The sequence below is a fragment of the Lampris incognitus genome, chromosome 15 (genome assembly GCF_029633865.1).
Source record: "Lampris incognitus isolate fLamInc1 chromosome 15, fLamInc1.hap2, whole genome shotgun sequence".
Classification (NCBI taxonomy): Eukaryota; Metazoa; Chordata; class Actinopteri; order Lampriformes; family Lampridae; genus Lampris; species Lampris incognitus.
The window spans coordinates 7,286,808-7,303,436 of record NC_079225.1 but is presented as its reverse complement, the minus strand read 5'-3'; the positions used below and the strand labels follow the sequence as shown (position 1 = coordinate 7,303,436).

Genomic DNA, 16,629 nt, shown 5'->3' with positions numbered 1-16,629 from the left:
TGTTTAAGAGCAGCTATTGTTATCAAACAGTCAATCAATCAATTTGAACAGTCAACAATCAATTCATTAACCACATCAGGTCCATTCCACGTTAAATCTCATTAGGCCCATTATGAGTTATTTACTTACCCTGAATATTGTCTTTTTAGACCTACATCAAACATCCAACTGTGCATATTAATTTGACTTACACCTTGCTAAGATGATAGGTGGGCCTGCTTGATTTTTAGTATTGCGTTCCAGTCCAGTGTACAACAGGAGAGTGCAACGTGCATATTGTGTGCAGCGTTCAGTCTATTTCTCGGCAGAAACTGAGTGTGGTAGAAATACCAGATGTGGATCAAAGGTGTACTGCAGATAAAAATCTTAATTAAAAGACTATGGAAGAAATTCTGCAAATTTATTTTGCGGCCCAAATAAAATCTCCTGCGACCCAGTCTCTGGGAATGACTGCGCTAGATAGGCCATGTTCTCAACTTGTGAGATGTGAGCAACTTTTTCATCAGTTTTGTGGAAGAGCTATGAGAGGTGCTCTATTGCAAACCAGATAATGTAGACAACAAGCTAAAAGTTGAGGCAGGCTCATTTCTGGTTAAAGATAAAATCCACAACTTTCTTCTATTAATAAATCGTTATTTTATCCATCTGGACCGTGGGGTCAGGTTACATATTAATAACAGCTATCCTTACCACAGACACTTGCCAGTCTCTGTATCCCAGTGTTGAAGGTTTTTGGTGAGGTAGAATCAACTGGTACAACAGCAAACATACATGTTGGAACAACTCCAGCAGGAAAAAAGATTAAAGAGTGATGCCAATGTGGTGATCCTTCTGTTAGACAGACAATCAGTATTACTGTAGAACAGTGTTACGGTACATTTTGATGAAGTTTGTGAGACATTAGCCTGTCTGCGTTAGCTTTGACCCGAGGATGCCATTTTCTGAAGGGTGCAGACCATTTACTAGTGAACCAACTGCACACGAGCGATAATGGCTGCCACACCGTGTTTATAGTCTGAGTGAATTAGTTGTAACATATTTATTTCTCTCTGCCTCCTACTAGAACTACATTGTAACATTGTATTTTACTGTGATATTGTCTGTCCAGTAGAATCACTACATCACCAACACGTTTCAAATGGATAAAAAAGAGAGAAAAGTTGTAGGTTGCAGCTTTAAGGAAAACTGTAAACTGGGATGACGATTCTCAGTGTGCAATCCTAGCATTCCTTTCACTTTACAGGGACTCATTTAATTCACTGTTAATATCAAAAATATTGCCTTAAGATTGGGTGATAAAACTGTTTATTCCCTGTTATTTAGAGGAGGACGTCCTTTTTTGTACCATGTACAATAAGCTAACTACAACTTTATATAGTTATGAGACTAATAAACTGCAAAGTTACAGATACTTATTACAGTGAGTGCCAATGCACTGTGACTGTAATAATGCAGCTGCCAGTTTCTTAAGTTTTACATGATTGCTTTGTCATACTCACTGAATCCACGTAACCAATACATGCTGTCAATACTACTTTATTAGGTACACCTGACTGTTAAACCAGAGCCTGCTCCTTCAGACAGCAAATGACAAGACTGCGACTCAGTATATAAAGCATGCCGACATGACCCAAAAGTTCAGTTACTGTTCAACTAAATGATAGGGTGCGCAAGATTTAGTATGCTTGTTAGTGCAAGATGCTGCGGTTACAGCATCTCTGGGACAGCTGCCCTCCTGGGATTTTCATGCACTACAGTGTCTAGAGTTTACCGAGCATGGTTCAATGAACATAATACATCCAGTCAGTCAGTGGTAGTTCTGTGGGGGACATCTTGTTAATTTAAGAGGTCAGAGGAGAATTGCAGTTCTCTTCCAAGCTAACAGGTGGGCAAAAAGAACACAAATAACAGCTCAGTGCACCAGCAGTGTGCAGAAGGACATCTCTAAACAGATAATGCACTGAACCCAAAATGGTTGGGCAACAGCAGCAGAAAACATCAGAATGCTCACCTCCTGTAATCTAAGAACAAGAATATTAGGCTACTGCATATATATGAAGACAAGCTAAATAACTGAAGAATGGAAGAACATATCCTGGTTCAATGGATCTCTGTTCCTAAGGCAACATGTTAATAGTAGAGTCAGAATTTTGTATGAATATCATGAATCCAAGGATCCATCCTGTCTGCTGGTAGTGGTGATCTAATGGTGCTGGGAATGTTTTCTTGGCACACCTTAGGCCTTAAGACCGAATAAGCATCCACTGAATACACAGCATACCTTAGCATTGTTGTTGATCAAGTGCATCCCTTCATGACCGCAGTATTGACTTTTTAAAAAGGATGCTTCCGGCAGGACAATGCACCATGTCACAAAACACAATTTCTCAACATGGCTTAAAGAGCATGACAGTGCTTTTAGTTTCATCCGATGGCTTGCAAAGTTGTCAGAGCTTGACCCAATAGAGCACCTTTGGATTGAGGTAGAAGAGGAGGTTCGCAGCATGAATGTGTGGCAGAAAAATCTGCAGGAAGTGTGTGACCCAATCAACTAAGCACTGACCAAGATCTATGGAATATTTCCAGAACCTTGTAAATCCATGTCTCAAAGAATGTTTGCTAGAATTGGGCGATGTCTAGCGAACTGGCATAAGACCATGCCATGAGACAGTGAAATATCGCAATGGATGATATCATTGTCGGGGGGAAGAGGGGAAGCAGCTACTAATGTAAAGGTACTATAATTTTTTATATCCTTTCTTTTATACTTTATATATATATGTATGTATGTTGGATATTAATTATTATTATTATATCAATTATTATTGGATATTAATTATAATGGACTCAAATATGCACAATTATTATTGTGCATATTTGAGACCATTCACAGCTCATCCTCACCTACTCATCCAGTCTTCCATATTTTTCCTCCCTATAGCCCCTGTGCCCGGTGTTGGTGCGGACTGGGGGAGGGGGGGCTTTTAAATCACAATGTTACAATTAGTGGTCAATGACTGTCAGCCATCGGCGATGGCCCAGCCCTAATGTTTGCTGTACTAGACAGGATGGATGCAGGGATGCACCAACCCCACTTTTTCACTGCTGATACTGATTCAAAGTAAAATCTTTAAGCATTGGTCGATACTGAGTACCGATCTAATCCACTACTTTTGCTGAACGGTGCAAACTTAGACAATTAGTTTGGAGTCAGTGAGCAAAATAATTGATAGAATCAGTCTTTTTCCACCATTAAAGAAACAAAGGCTTCTGTGTGCCAAAAATGCAGTATGAGAAAAATAAAAGCCATTTTGCTTTATCTATGTCATGTTACTCATGGCTTTTGGTACTAGATGTTAGTCTTGGGTAAAATCTCTGTAGCCTGGTATCTGCCCTACATCAGATACCAGTATCGGTATCCGTGCATCCCTAGAGAAAACAAGGAGGTCCTACATGAGTCTACTGAAGTTTGCCTAATAAAGTAGCCATTCAATGTATGTAGAATGATAGGCATCATCCACTGTGTATTGTATAACTTGCACAGTTCATTTGTTTGTGATTAGTCCTCATATGAAAAAGTACATATTATATTTTAATAAGCCGAAGGCAAAACTTTAACCACTCAGATTGGGTCCCTAGATGTTGATATTCATGACAAGATGGTACCTATCATAATTGTGATTTGGTCTGAAGCTGTGACTAAAAGATCCATCCATCCATCTCATCCAAACCGCTTATCCTTCTGCGGGGATGCTGGAGCCTATCCCAGCAGTCATTAGGCGGCAGGCGGGGAGACACCCTGGACAGGCCGCCAGGCCATCACACAGGGCCTACACACACACACACACACACACACACACACACACACACACACACACACACACACACACACACACACACACACACACACACACACACACACACACAATCACACCTAGGGACAATTTAGTATGGCCGGTTCACCTGATCTACATGTGTTTGTGACTAAAAGATGAAACATATAAATAAAAATCAATAATCAGTAGGTCTACATATGTTGTAAGATGATTCTAACTGAAATATTGTTCCTTCAATCACCTGAGACAATATTTCATCAAGAATTACACACATCTCATCTAAGGGTACTCATACATACTCGGGAACCTGTTTCAGTCAGCTGATATATGGAGATTAGTTTGGTATGGGCCTGCACATGCATATGCTTACATTTTTGCATATTCTACTAGCAAAGACAATTAAGTGAATGAACGCCTTGAGCAATGAGAGAATTAGGGCTAAGAGAAATTCTGAACTAAGTGAAATGAAACGAGGAAATTTTGGTCACAGAACAAACCTCCAGCCTGATAATTTAATCGGCTAAAGAGGAAAAGAAGAGACCCGTCACCCCTCTCCTGTGCCAAGACTCCCCCTACTCCTGACCCGGAAAGGAGAGAGGTGGGGATGTGGGCAGGACTGAGAACTGACTGGCCCTGCCCGCTGAAAAACACTGCTGTACACTGCAGGTGGACAGTAAACCATTCACAAACCAAACCACTGACACAATTCACTGCTGTCGGTCACAGACAAAAACACTACCACTCTATGCACCTGTTTGAGCAAAGCGATAACCAGGGGGGCGAGGGAGGATCCCAGCCCATTATGAAGGACAGGAGCAAAGCAATAACCAGGGGGGGGGGGGCGAGGGAGGATCCCAGCCCAATATGAAGGACAGGGGCAAAGCGATAACCAGGGGGGGGGGCGAGGGAGGATCCCAGCCCAATATGAATGACAGGAGCAAAGCAATAACCGGGGGGGGGGGGCGAGGGAGGATCCCAGCCCAATATGAATGACAGGAGCAAAGCAATAACCAGGGGGGGGGCGAGGGAGGATCCCAGCCCAATATGAATGACAGGAGCAAAGCAATAACCGGGGGGGGGGGGGGCGAGGGAGGATCCCAGCGCAATATGAATGACAGGAGCAAAGCAATAACCGGGGGGGGGGGCGAGGGAGGATCCCAGCCCAATATGAATGACAGGAGCAAAGCAATAACCAGGGGGGGGGGCGAGGGAGGATCCCAGCCCAATATGAATGACAGGAGCAAAGCAATAACCGGGGGGGGGGGGGCGAGGGAGGATCCCAGCGCAATATGAATGACAGGAGCAAAGCAATAACCAGGGGGGGGAGGGCGAGGGAGGATCCCAGCCCAATATGAAGGACAGGGGATGCAACGATAACCCGCCGCTGCTGCCTTACGTCAAGCTACCACAGCGGCTGGTTTCTTTAACATCGAGGCCTGGGAGGACGGCTTCACTTTTCTGTTCCTTTGACATCTGAAAGGCCAAAATCAGAGTAATTTCAAAATGACAGCTAATTGTTTTTGAGTCCGGCCCGACGCAAATCTGCTTATTGTTAAACAAGAGGCAAGTCTGTAATCCGGCTCCCATTTACTCGCTGGGCGCAAATCGGATGACAACAAAAAGCAACATGGCAGGCAGGCAGTTTTCTGGGAGACTGTCGTTTCCTCTGCACACCCATCACACCCCTACACCCGTACATCCATCACATCCACACAGCCATCACAGCCATACAGCCACACAGCCGGCCTCATGTTAATCATACATGGTAGGGAGCAGAGCCCGGTTAGCTAGCTGCTAATGTGCTCAGCCATTACCCAGCCCTGCTGCTGCGCATCCAGCAGGCTGGGACAGCGGACGCCAGCCACAGCGCCCACCCGCTCCAGCCTGCTGGCCGGCCAATACGGAGAAGGGGAGTAAAAGGAAGCGGAGAGGGAAGTCCCTCTACATGTAAAATTAAATAACTTCTTTGACATAATCTAATTCAAATGAAAGGTTGGCGTTTTAACCGTCACACACACACACACACACACACATGAATCAGGCTGCGTGTGTGTGTGTGTGGGGGGGGGGTGTCACCATCAGACGTGCCCTTTCCCAGCGCCCCTCTTGGCGGCCCGACCTGCTCTACAGGTAACAGCGGCGCTAACCTGCTAACAGCCGTGCTAGCTAGCTAGCTAGCGACTCGCTCTCGCAATGACGCGCGATGGCCGAGCGGGGGGCAGTAAAGACTCGTCCACACACTCACGCCACGGCGAGGCGTCGGAGCCACCGGCCGCCTTTGGCGGGTGGTTCCGCTGTGGCGCACTAGACGAGCGGCCGGCCTGTGTTTCGGGTGGTGTCCGCGGCCTAACGTACCTCTGTGGGCTGGCTGATCTCGAACAGGTCGAGCCGGTTGGCGTTCCAGTGGTTGATGATGTCGGCGAGCTTCCGCCTCTCCTCCTCCCGACTCCCCGACATACTGGAAGAGCCTTGGCGTTCCTCCTTGTGTCGCCGAAGGAGAAAAGGAAATAAAATCACCGTCTTCCGAACACAAAACCCCCGCGAACCACGACGACCAAAGCAGAACCGCGTTGAACCAGCAGGAGTTCTCTCGGCGGGCGGCTGGGCGGCTGGGTGGCTGGGTGAGGCGCGTCTCGTCCCGGGGTAAACCGCTCGCAGGATAGCCAAACTCCGTCCGTCCGTCCGTGTCGGAGCCGCGGCCGAGCCCTCCCTCGCGCAGACTGCTGACCGTTTCCGCTCCCGGTTCTCCCTCCTCCCTCCTCCTCCCTCCTCCCGCGCGACGCTCGTTCACGTGTTCAGCAGTTCAGCCTCCGCGCACACATTGGTACCGCGCGCTTGTTGCAGGTCAATACAAAATCCAAATGAAATCAGATATATACTATATGATATCATACAGTAATATAATATATACTATATGGTATCATATAGTATATATTATATTACGATATGATATGATATAGTATATATTATATTACTGTATGATATCATATAGTATGTATTATATTACTGTATGATATCATACAGTAATATAATATATACTATATCATATCATATCGTAATATAATATATACTATATCATATCATATAGTATATATTATATTACTATATGATATCATATAGTAATATAATATATACTATATCATATCATATCGTAATATAATATATATTATATGATACCATATAGTATATATTATATTACGATATATCATACCGTAATATAATACATACTATATGATATCATACAGTAATATAATATATACTATATCATATCATATCGTAATATAATATATACTATATGATATCATACAGTAATATAATATATACTATATGGTATCATATAGTAATATAATATATACTATATCATATCATATCGTAATATAATATATATTATATGATACCATATAGTATATATTATATTACGATAGGATATCATACAGTAATATAATACATACTATATGATATCATACAGTAATATAATATATACTATATCATATCATATCGTAATATAATATATATTATATGATACCATATAGTATATATTATATTACTATATGATATCATACAGTAATATAATATATACTATATCATATCATACAGTAATATAATATATACTATATGGTATCATATAGTAATAGACTATGTAGACTATATGATATCATACAGTAATATAATATATACTATTTTTTTTAAATTTTGATTACTTTATTGATCCCCGTGGGGAAATTGGTCCTCTTTATTTAACCCATCCTAGCTGTGTAGTTGGCAATGGGATAACTATGTAAGGGATTGAGTAATCGCCTTCATTAAAAGTTTAGAATACCCCCCCCCCATTTTTTAGATTAAATACAATGTGGGTTTACACCACCAAGTCAGTACGTGGCGCTGCATCGCTTCTAGGCTCAGTACGAAAGAGAGCAAAGCTTCCTTAAGCCAGACCGGAAATAAACTGGCGCGAGCTTGAGTGACAACGTATTTTCATTGTGCCTCTCTTTTTGATTCACAGGTCCTGCAAAACGATATCATAAACTCCCTAATTTAGTCTTAGACAAAAGATGTAGTCAAGACAGTATTCCGGAGTGTTTTAGTGCATTCACGCCTACGTCACTGATCTCAAGAACAAGGCCAAAGACTGCGAGTTGGGTGAGTTGCATGATTCCTTAGTGAAGGACAGAATAGTGTGCGGCATAAGAGACAGTCAGCTGAGAGCTAGGCTGCTTAGCGAGGCGCACCTCACATTGAGCAGAGCCGTAGAAGTCAGTCGCGCCAGTAAAATTTCCTTCAACCAGCTAAAAGTGCTCAATGAGGAAGTTGAAGTGCACAAAATAAATGCAGTGAAAGATAAGAGGATATGAGAAGAGTAAAGAAAAAACTCAAGATGAACGAAAAAGTGATGTAGACTGCAGCAGATGTGGTTACAAACACGAACAAAAAAAAGCCTAGCTTATGGTCAAACGTGCAAAGCTTGTCAAAAAAAGAACCACGTTGCAAAAATGTGCAAAAGTACTCAAAGCCACCCGAAAAAAGTGCACGTAGTTGAACAAGATGAAGAAAATGACAGCATGTTCATAGGCACAGTAGAGGTAGAAATGACTGGAAAACTGAAACAGATTAATGCTGTAGTCAAAAAAGATGGCTAGTGACAAAGAAAAATGGACTGAGAAACTGAAGATAAACAACAAAGATGTGACATTCAAACTAGACACTGGTGCAGAGTGCAACGTCATGTCAGCAAAAGTCTTCAAAGCACTTGAACTGAAAGAAAAGTTAAAACAATCCACCTGCAAACTACTTACCTATTCTGGCCACAAGATATCACCGGTAGGTCAAGAGTCCATCACCTGTGTTTACAAAGGACAAAGACACAAGGTTGAGTTCCAGATCATTGATGAGGATGCTCCAGCAATACTGGGTCGAACTGCATGTCAAAAACTAGACATGGTCAAGAGAGTCTATGAAGTCACAACAAAAGGGATGACATTCTGAAGGACTATGATGATCTGTTCAGTGGCTTGGGTTGCATTCCAGGACAACACCATATAAAAGTCGACACCACAGTCTCACCGGTCATGCACGTTCCAAGGAAAGTTCCAGTTGTTCTAAAGGACAAATGGTCGAGGAGCTCCACAGGATGGAACAAATGGGAGTGATAGCGAGACAGGAAGAACCGACAGACTGGGTCAGTAGCATGGTAATGGTGGTCAAGCCAAACAAAATCAGGATATGTATAGATCCACAAGACCCAAACAGAGCGATCAAGCATGAGCACTATCCACTGCTCACAGTCGAAGAGGTTGTAGCAAACATGCCAAAAGCAAGGGTATTCTCTGTCCTCGACGCAAACCAAGGGTTCTGGCAGATAGGGATAGACGATGAAAGCTCCAAGCTCTGCACGTTCAGCACACCCATAGGAATGTACAGGTTCCTGCGTCTGCCCTTTGGCAACTCGTCTGCATCTGAAGTGTTCCAGAGAGCTGTTGCTCAGATGATCAAAGGCCTGGATGGCGTGGTCAACGTCATTGATGATCTCTTAGTCTGGGGAGAAATAGTGGAAGAACATGATCAACGACTCAGCACCCTGCTGCAGAGAGTGAGAAAGTACAATCTCAAACTGAACAGGAGGAAATGCAAGATCAGGACAACAAATAAAATACGTCAGTCACATACTGAGTGCAGATGGACTGAAACCAGATGAAGAAAAGGTGAGAGCTGTGGTGCAGTATCCTCCACCTGAAGACAAAGCAGGACTGTTGAGGTTCATGGGCATGATCCAATACCTCGCCAAGTTCATTCCCAACCTATCAGAGGTCAGTGCTCCACTCAGAAAGCTGCTAGAGGACAACACAGCGTAGCACTGGAAAGACAAACAAAAGGAAAGCTTTGAAAAGCTCAAAGGATTCCTAACAAATGCACCAACACTGAAGTTCTACGACACGAACGAGCCACTGACACTATCAGTAGACGCCAGCTCAGAAGGCATGGGTGCAGTCATACTTCAAGACAAGAGACCTGTGGCATATGGGTTGCGAGCTCTAACAGACTTTCAGCGTAGGTACGCACAAATTGAAAAGGAACTGCTAGCCATTATCTATGGATGTGAAAAGTTCCATCAGTACATATATGGCAGAGAGGTACACGTCGAGAATGATCACAAACCACTTGAGAACATATTCAAGAAACCGCTTCACCAAACCCCGTCGAGGCTTCAGAGGATGCTGTTGAGGCTTCAGTGGTGTAGTCTCACAGTCACATATAAGCCAGGCAACGAGATGCACATCACGAATGCACTGAGTCATGCTTACCTCAACAAACAAAGCGAAGACCTACTGGGAGAGGAGTTGGAAGGCAACTGGATCAAACCTCAGCTGCCTATCTTAGAGGAAAAAACTACAAACTTTCAGGAAAGCAACACTAGAAGATCCAGAAATGCAACTGCTGAGAGAGGCCACAATGAAAGGATGGCCCAACGAGAGATCAGCTGTTGCGAAAGAAATCCAGGCATACTGGTCATTCAACGAAGAAATCAGCTGCTCATCAGGCTTACTGTTCAAGGCTGCAAAGCTGATAGTGCCAAGTCAACTGAGGCAAGAAATGTTGGAGAAAATCCACGAAGCACACCTGGGAATAATCAAATGCAAGGAAAGAGCCAGGGACATTCTCTATTGGCCAGGTATGTCAACTGAAATAGAGGACATTGTATTTCAGTTTGCTGTCTGCAACGAGAACAAGAACAGCAACCCCAGAGAACCGTTAGTCTCACAATCACTAACAGGAAGACCTTGGGCTATTCCAAGATAGGAGCGGATCTCTTCCACTACAACGGCTCAGAGTACTTACTGTGTGTAGATTACTACTCCAAATACCCTGAGATCACAAAGCTGAGTGACACTACAAGCCGTGGTGTCATCACTGCAATGAAGTCCACATTCGTGAGGCATGGCATCCCAGACGTGGTCATTTCTGATAATGGTCCACAATATGCCTGTGCTTAGTCCAAATGTTTCGCCAACAGCTGGGAGTTTCAACACATCACTCCAGTCCTGGACACGCTCAGTCAAATGGACAAGCGGAGAGAACTGTACAAACGCTCAAGAGTCTCCTCAAGAAAGCACAAGGTGACCTGTACATCGCTGTTCTTGAGTACTGCAACACTCCACTAGATGGTGTGGGTTTCTCTCCGGCTTAGCTGCTCATGGGTCGTCAACTGAAGTCAAAGCTGTCTACCTCCTCCACCACACTGCTCACTCCTGAAAGCAAGATCAATGTACACGACAAACTGAAAGAAAGGCAACAAAAAAAGAACAGTTACTTCGACAGAAAGACAAAACAGCTTCCAGAACTACAGACGGGTGAAAACGTCAGGATTCAACGAGGAAAGGTATGGCAACCAGCAGTCATGCTGAACAGGCATGAACAACCCAGATCCTATGTTGTCCGCACGCCTGATGGAGGAATATACAGGGGGAAGAGAAAACATCCGCTGAAGACCTCAGAAAGAGCACACCCAGAGAAAGAGCTGACACAGAGACTCGTGTTCCAGGGACTGTACTTGAGGCTAAGCAGTCAGCAGACATGGCTGTTACTCACAGTCCACAGCAGGTCATACCAGACAGACTTTATCCAAGGTCACAAGGTCACACCACACGTTCTGGAAGGCAGATCTACCTACCTGCTAGGTACAAGGGCTGAATATGCAACCATGTTTAGAGGCTGAATATAAAAGAAAGTATGTTTGAGAAAGCTCTAGTTCATATTTTTGGTGTTTAACATATTAGCCTATGTATCTGGCAAAAGTATTTAACAGTTAAGATGTTTTGTTTGTTTAATGTTGTGTAAGACGTAGAAAAAAATGGAAACGCAATATACTATTACACAGAGAGACATTTTTTTTATTTTTATTGAGCTATCTAACGCTGAATGGTTGTTCTATGCAAAAGAAAACATCTTAAGGAGAGGGATGTGATGTACCTGTTGCGTTTCCGTAGCTATGACGTAGGATGTTGTAAAGTGTGTACTATCGTGCATTCAGCAAATGGACACACGTTGAACTGCAAGCTAGCTGTATGTCTCGTCATTACAAAACTATATTACATTCAGCATATCAGCTCCCTCACGCCTCTGGGCGCACACTCTTCCGATGGCCTCACGGTCTCATCATCCCACTTCTGACACCAATGTATAACAAACCCTAACCTTATGTAAGCCCTCAAACTTGTGGCGAGCAGGTGACCTGAGGCTGCTGTCTAATTGGTTTCTGTGCGACCCAGACACTCCCAGTTTTATTGACAGCGAATTGGTATTGTTTTAATTGTTTTTTTATCTAATGTGATTGGGCAATTCTCGTGGCTGTCAATCATGTTCACACCCACTACGATGCCTCGTCTCGACTGTCAATCATCCACCGTCTACGAACCCTGATAAAATCTACAGGCTACATTGTCCTTCTTAATAACTCTGTGACTGTGTGGACATTAAAACAGCTGTCAGGTGTACTGTGCCAAGGTAAATTGCGCCCCCCCAATTTTTTTTTGCACCAACCACCACTGCTAGCAGGTCTATTTATCTGTGCACGTTACACTATTTTTAAACAATTTAAACTTCAGCGAGACATGGTCGAACTTGACTAGCAAAATTGAAAAAGTGAACGTATTACCTGGGGGGGGGGGACATATTGCTATCAATCCAGTGTGTACTGTTAATCACACTCATGACACACTACATTACACTATATTACGCTATGTTCTGTTTCTGAAAATCAGTAACAAGAACCACCACAAGTTATAGCAAGTGCAGAATGAGGCTCTTTACAAGCAATATCATCAAAAGATATATAGCTGGCGGCCTGAAAGAGAGAGTTTGTTTAAAATAAACCAAATCAACATTCATGTCTCCCATACACCGCAACAGGAACCATCTGTAGTGTATGATATCTGGCACAGAGAGAGAGAGAGAGAGAGAGAGAGAGAGAGAGAGAGAGAGAGAGAGAGAGAGAGAGAGAGAGAGAGAGAGAGAACCCGAAAAATACCAAAAAAATTATATTCCAAAACAGATCCAGATCTCAGGGCGTTCTACCTAAATTCTCAGTTGGTACAAAAATGTAGAGCACTGCACACACTACACCTATCTAGAATCCCCGTGCTGGCCACCAGCGCCAGCAAAATAACACAACTGAGTCGGTGCCCTTCCACGGTGGGGTCCAGCCCCGGGGAGGTGCCATGCCAAGGCTGAAGTCATACATTCCCCCACAGGAGGTGGAGGCAACATTGCAAAGGGAGCCACATCACCCCATCTTGTCAGCCAGGCATCCTGGCCATGACCTGAAATGCGGACATCATCCAGGGTCATATCACAGCCCTTCAGTATGAGATGACTACTTAACTCAACACACTCTTAATGCAAGAAAGTATGACACGTTCCCATGTAGAGGGTCCTACAATGATTGTTACTCCGAGTCAGCACTCATCGTGCAGACCCACCAATCGCAGGTACAGAGATGAACAACATGACATTCCAGAGAGCAGTCATCCAGCTGGGCACTACCATTCCCCAGAGAGACCTGCCTACTCTGGGAAGCACCATTATTATGAAGAATGGCTCCGTCTCCAGACCGACAGCAGTCAAGCCCAATGTCTTCTTGGCTACCCTGCTGGAGGTAATTATTCGCCAGAGAGGCGTAGATATCTAGCTGAACACCATCTCTCCAGACAGGAAATCTTGAGTCCACCTGGTGGTCAGGAAAGGACATATCGGGGACCTGCTCCAACCATCCCCGATTTCATCCACCCTAATCCAAGAGAGTTTGCCAGACTGAGGATTGATTGCTCTGGGCAATATCCTTCCTCAAGATGCCACAGAACGCTTGGGTCATCAGAGGCTGGAAGAAGTTCTGCTCATTGTTGACTCTTACAGCAATTCTCATTACCCCTTCACTGGCTCTTCAGTGCATTGCAGAGCGTATGGACGGCCTCAAAATAAACAGTGGCGATATCAAGTCATTCAGAATGTTTGCCCTTCGCGTAAGATCTCTGGTCAGCATGTTGGACCAGCTGGGGAGGAAAGGAAAAGTGGAACTGGACTGTGGATCCCATGTTTCTCGCCTGCTGGGTAAACTTCCACACGATCTAAGGTTTAGCTTTAGACCTTTCATCCACCCTCTAAGGATAGCTATCCCCACACTACTGGATTTGGCGGACTGGTTAGAATATGAACTCCAGGTTCAGGAAGATGTGTCACAGTTTGAGGGACACCAACCCTAAGGGCAGAGAGATGAAAAGGGGGGGGGTCAAATCAACCGCCAAGGCTTCGGTTCTCCTGTTGGGCTCAGGCACCAAATCACCGGGAGAAATAACCATGGGAGCAGCTGACCATCATGCCCCCAAGAAGTTTTGATCATTCTGTGATAACAACAAGCACTCGCTCAACAACTGTGCCAACTTCACGCTTCTCAGAGCTACCCAGAAACATACCTGGGTACAAGACAATGGTCGCTATTGGCATTGTGCTGGAAACCATCGAGTAGCGGAATGCGTGTAAAACTTGTAATAATCGACACCTCCTTGCTCTACATGATATCAGTGAGAGAACCCAAGGAAAGACTGATAGGGGTGACAAGAAGCCAGAGCAAGCAAAATCAGGGCCGGGCGAGCCCACTCTCCCAAATAAAGCTGAAGAGGTGCTATAGGTAAACCTCCTCGGGGACCCCAGATCCTCCTCAATGTCTGCAAAGTGGTGCTCAGGATTAGAGATCAGAATCTGGAGACATATGCCATACTGGACGATGGTTCAGAGCACACCCTGTTTCTCCACTCCGTAGCCCAGCAGTTGGGGATTAAAGGTCAACCAGATAACCTGCCTCTGCGAACAGTGAGGCAGGAGCTCCAGATGCTTCACAGGGCAGCCGTCTCTTTCACCATCTCGCTAGCGAGTTCCCCTAAGCAGGTCTTCAACATCAAGAGGGCCTTCACTACACCAAACCTTGGCCGAGGAGAGCACACCTATCCTATCAAAGCCCTGCGGCAGAAGTTGAGGCACCCGAGGGATCTTCCCATTTAGCAGTTTGACAGCATCCATCCTGCCTTGCTCATAGGTTCTGACCACCCCAACTTAATAAGACCACTGGAACCAGTGCACGTTGGGTCACCCAGGGCTCTGCTGGCTATTAGAACACACCTTGGATGGACACTGCCTCTTCATGGCTTATGGGGCTCCACCAGCAAACTTTTACCAACAAGTTGAAAGGTTAAGGCAGATGGATGTGCTCCCCTGGTGGAGCGAAAAGGCAAGCATGAGATCACGGCAGGATCAAGAAGCCATCAACTGCTTGGAGGACAAAACCCAGCGGGTGGAGGTAGATGGCATCTACCTCTATGTCACTCCTCTTCTCCATGTCCAGAACTTCCCGCAATTACGTGCACCAAGGAGGCTGTGTTCCCTCAGTTCAGAAGCACAGAGGAGATGAGGCTCTCCAAAGTCCCAGCGCAAGCCACAGCCTTCATAGCGGAGATACAGAGGTTGGAACAAGCTGGTTACATTGTCAAACTGGAGCCTGGTGCAGAAGACACACCAACAAGTTGGTACATCCCCCACCACATGGTGGAGCATAATGGGAAGCACCGTGTAGTCTTCGATTGCTCCTTTCAGTTCCAGGGTGTTGACCTCAATAAACTTCTGCTCCCCGGACTAACACTAGGGTCCTCTCTGCTTGCTGTTCTCCTATGCTTTAGGGAACATGGTGTTGTGTGAGCAGTGACATACATGGGATGTTCCATCAAGTTAGGCTCCTCCCAGAAGACCAGCCACTCCTCCGCTTTCTCTGGAGAGATCTCAAACGCGAAGAACAGTCCACAGTGTACGAATGGAGAGTGCTCCCCTTTGGCAAGAGCTGCAGCCCCTGCTGCACCATATATATGCTCTCCAAAAACACCCTGGACCACACTCAGCCTGGTGATGCAGTTAGGGAGTCAGTCTTCAAGTACTTCTATGTAGACCACTGTCTACTAAGTGTAGCTTCTGAAGAGGAGGCCAACGCCCTGGTGAACCAGCTACAGACTCTCTTGGCACAAGGTGGCTTTGAGTTACGGCAGTGGGCAACTAACCGCCCGGACATCATCCGTCATCTACCCCTAGAGACAAGGTCTGCAGAGAAGTGGATTTCTCAGGGCCAGCCAGACCAACAGGAATCAGCCCTAGGTCTCCAGTGGCACTGCCCTTCAGACACCCTCTCCTACAAGTCCCGAGCTGTTACAGCAGATAAGATCACCATGTGCTCTATTTATAAGGTGTTAGCCAGTCAGTATGACCCCCTTGGGTTTCTGGTACCCTACACCACAAGAGCCAAGGTCCTCATCCAACACCTGTGGGATAAAAAAAAGAGAGATTGGGATGCCTTACCAGAGCACCTGCAGTACGCTTGGAAGGAGTGTGAGGATGAACTATCTCACCTGCATAACACCACCCTGCCAAGATGGAACTTCACCACCCAAGGGTCGCCTGTATTCCCTGTCAACTCCTGAAACCCAGGCCATGAGAAAGTACGTTGAGGAATCCCTGGCTGCAGGGATTATTCGACCTTCCTCCTCTCCCGCTGGCGCTGGGTTCTTCGTCATTGACAAGAAGGATAAAACCCTGCGGCCTTGCATTGACTACAGAGGACTCAACGATATCACCGTTCACAACAGATACCCCCTCCCTTTCATTTCCACTGCTTTTGAATTACTAAATGGTGCTAAGGTTTTCACCAAACTGGACTTAAGGAATGCTTATCACCTAGTTAGAATAAGGGAGGGGATGAATGGAA

The 16,629-nt window shown here is 45.1% G+C and overlaps 1 protein-coding gene across 13 annotated transcripts in view; it reads right to left on the bottom strand.

Moving 5' to 3' along the window:
• Positions 1–6,534, bottom strand: part of afdna (afadin, adherens junction formation factor a) — a 251,241-nt gene extending 244,707 nt beyond the window's left edge. For all 13 annotated transcript variants that reach the window (XM_056295142.1, XM_056295145.1, XM_056295149.1 and 10 more), the window contains exon 1: positions 6,192–6,534. In XM_056295142.1, coding sequence (XP_056151117.1) covers positions 6,192–6,293 — 102 coding nt within the window. In that variant the 5' untranslated portion in view covers positions 6,294–6,534. The remainder of the gene's footprint in view (positions 1–6,191) is intronic.
• Positions 6,535–16,629: the final 10,095 nt, after the last annotated feature.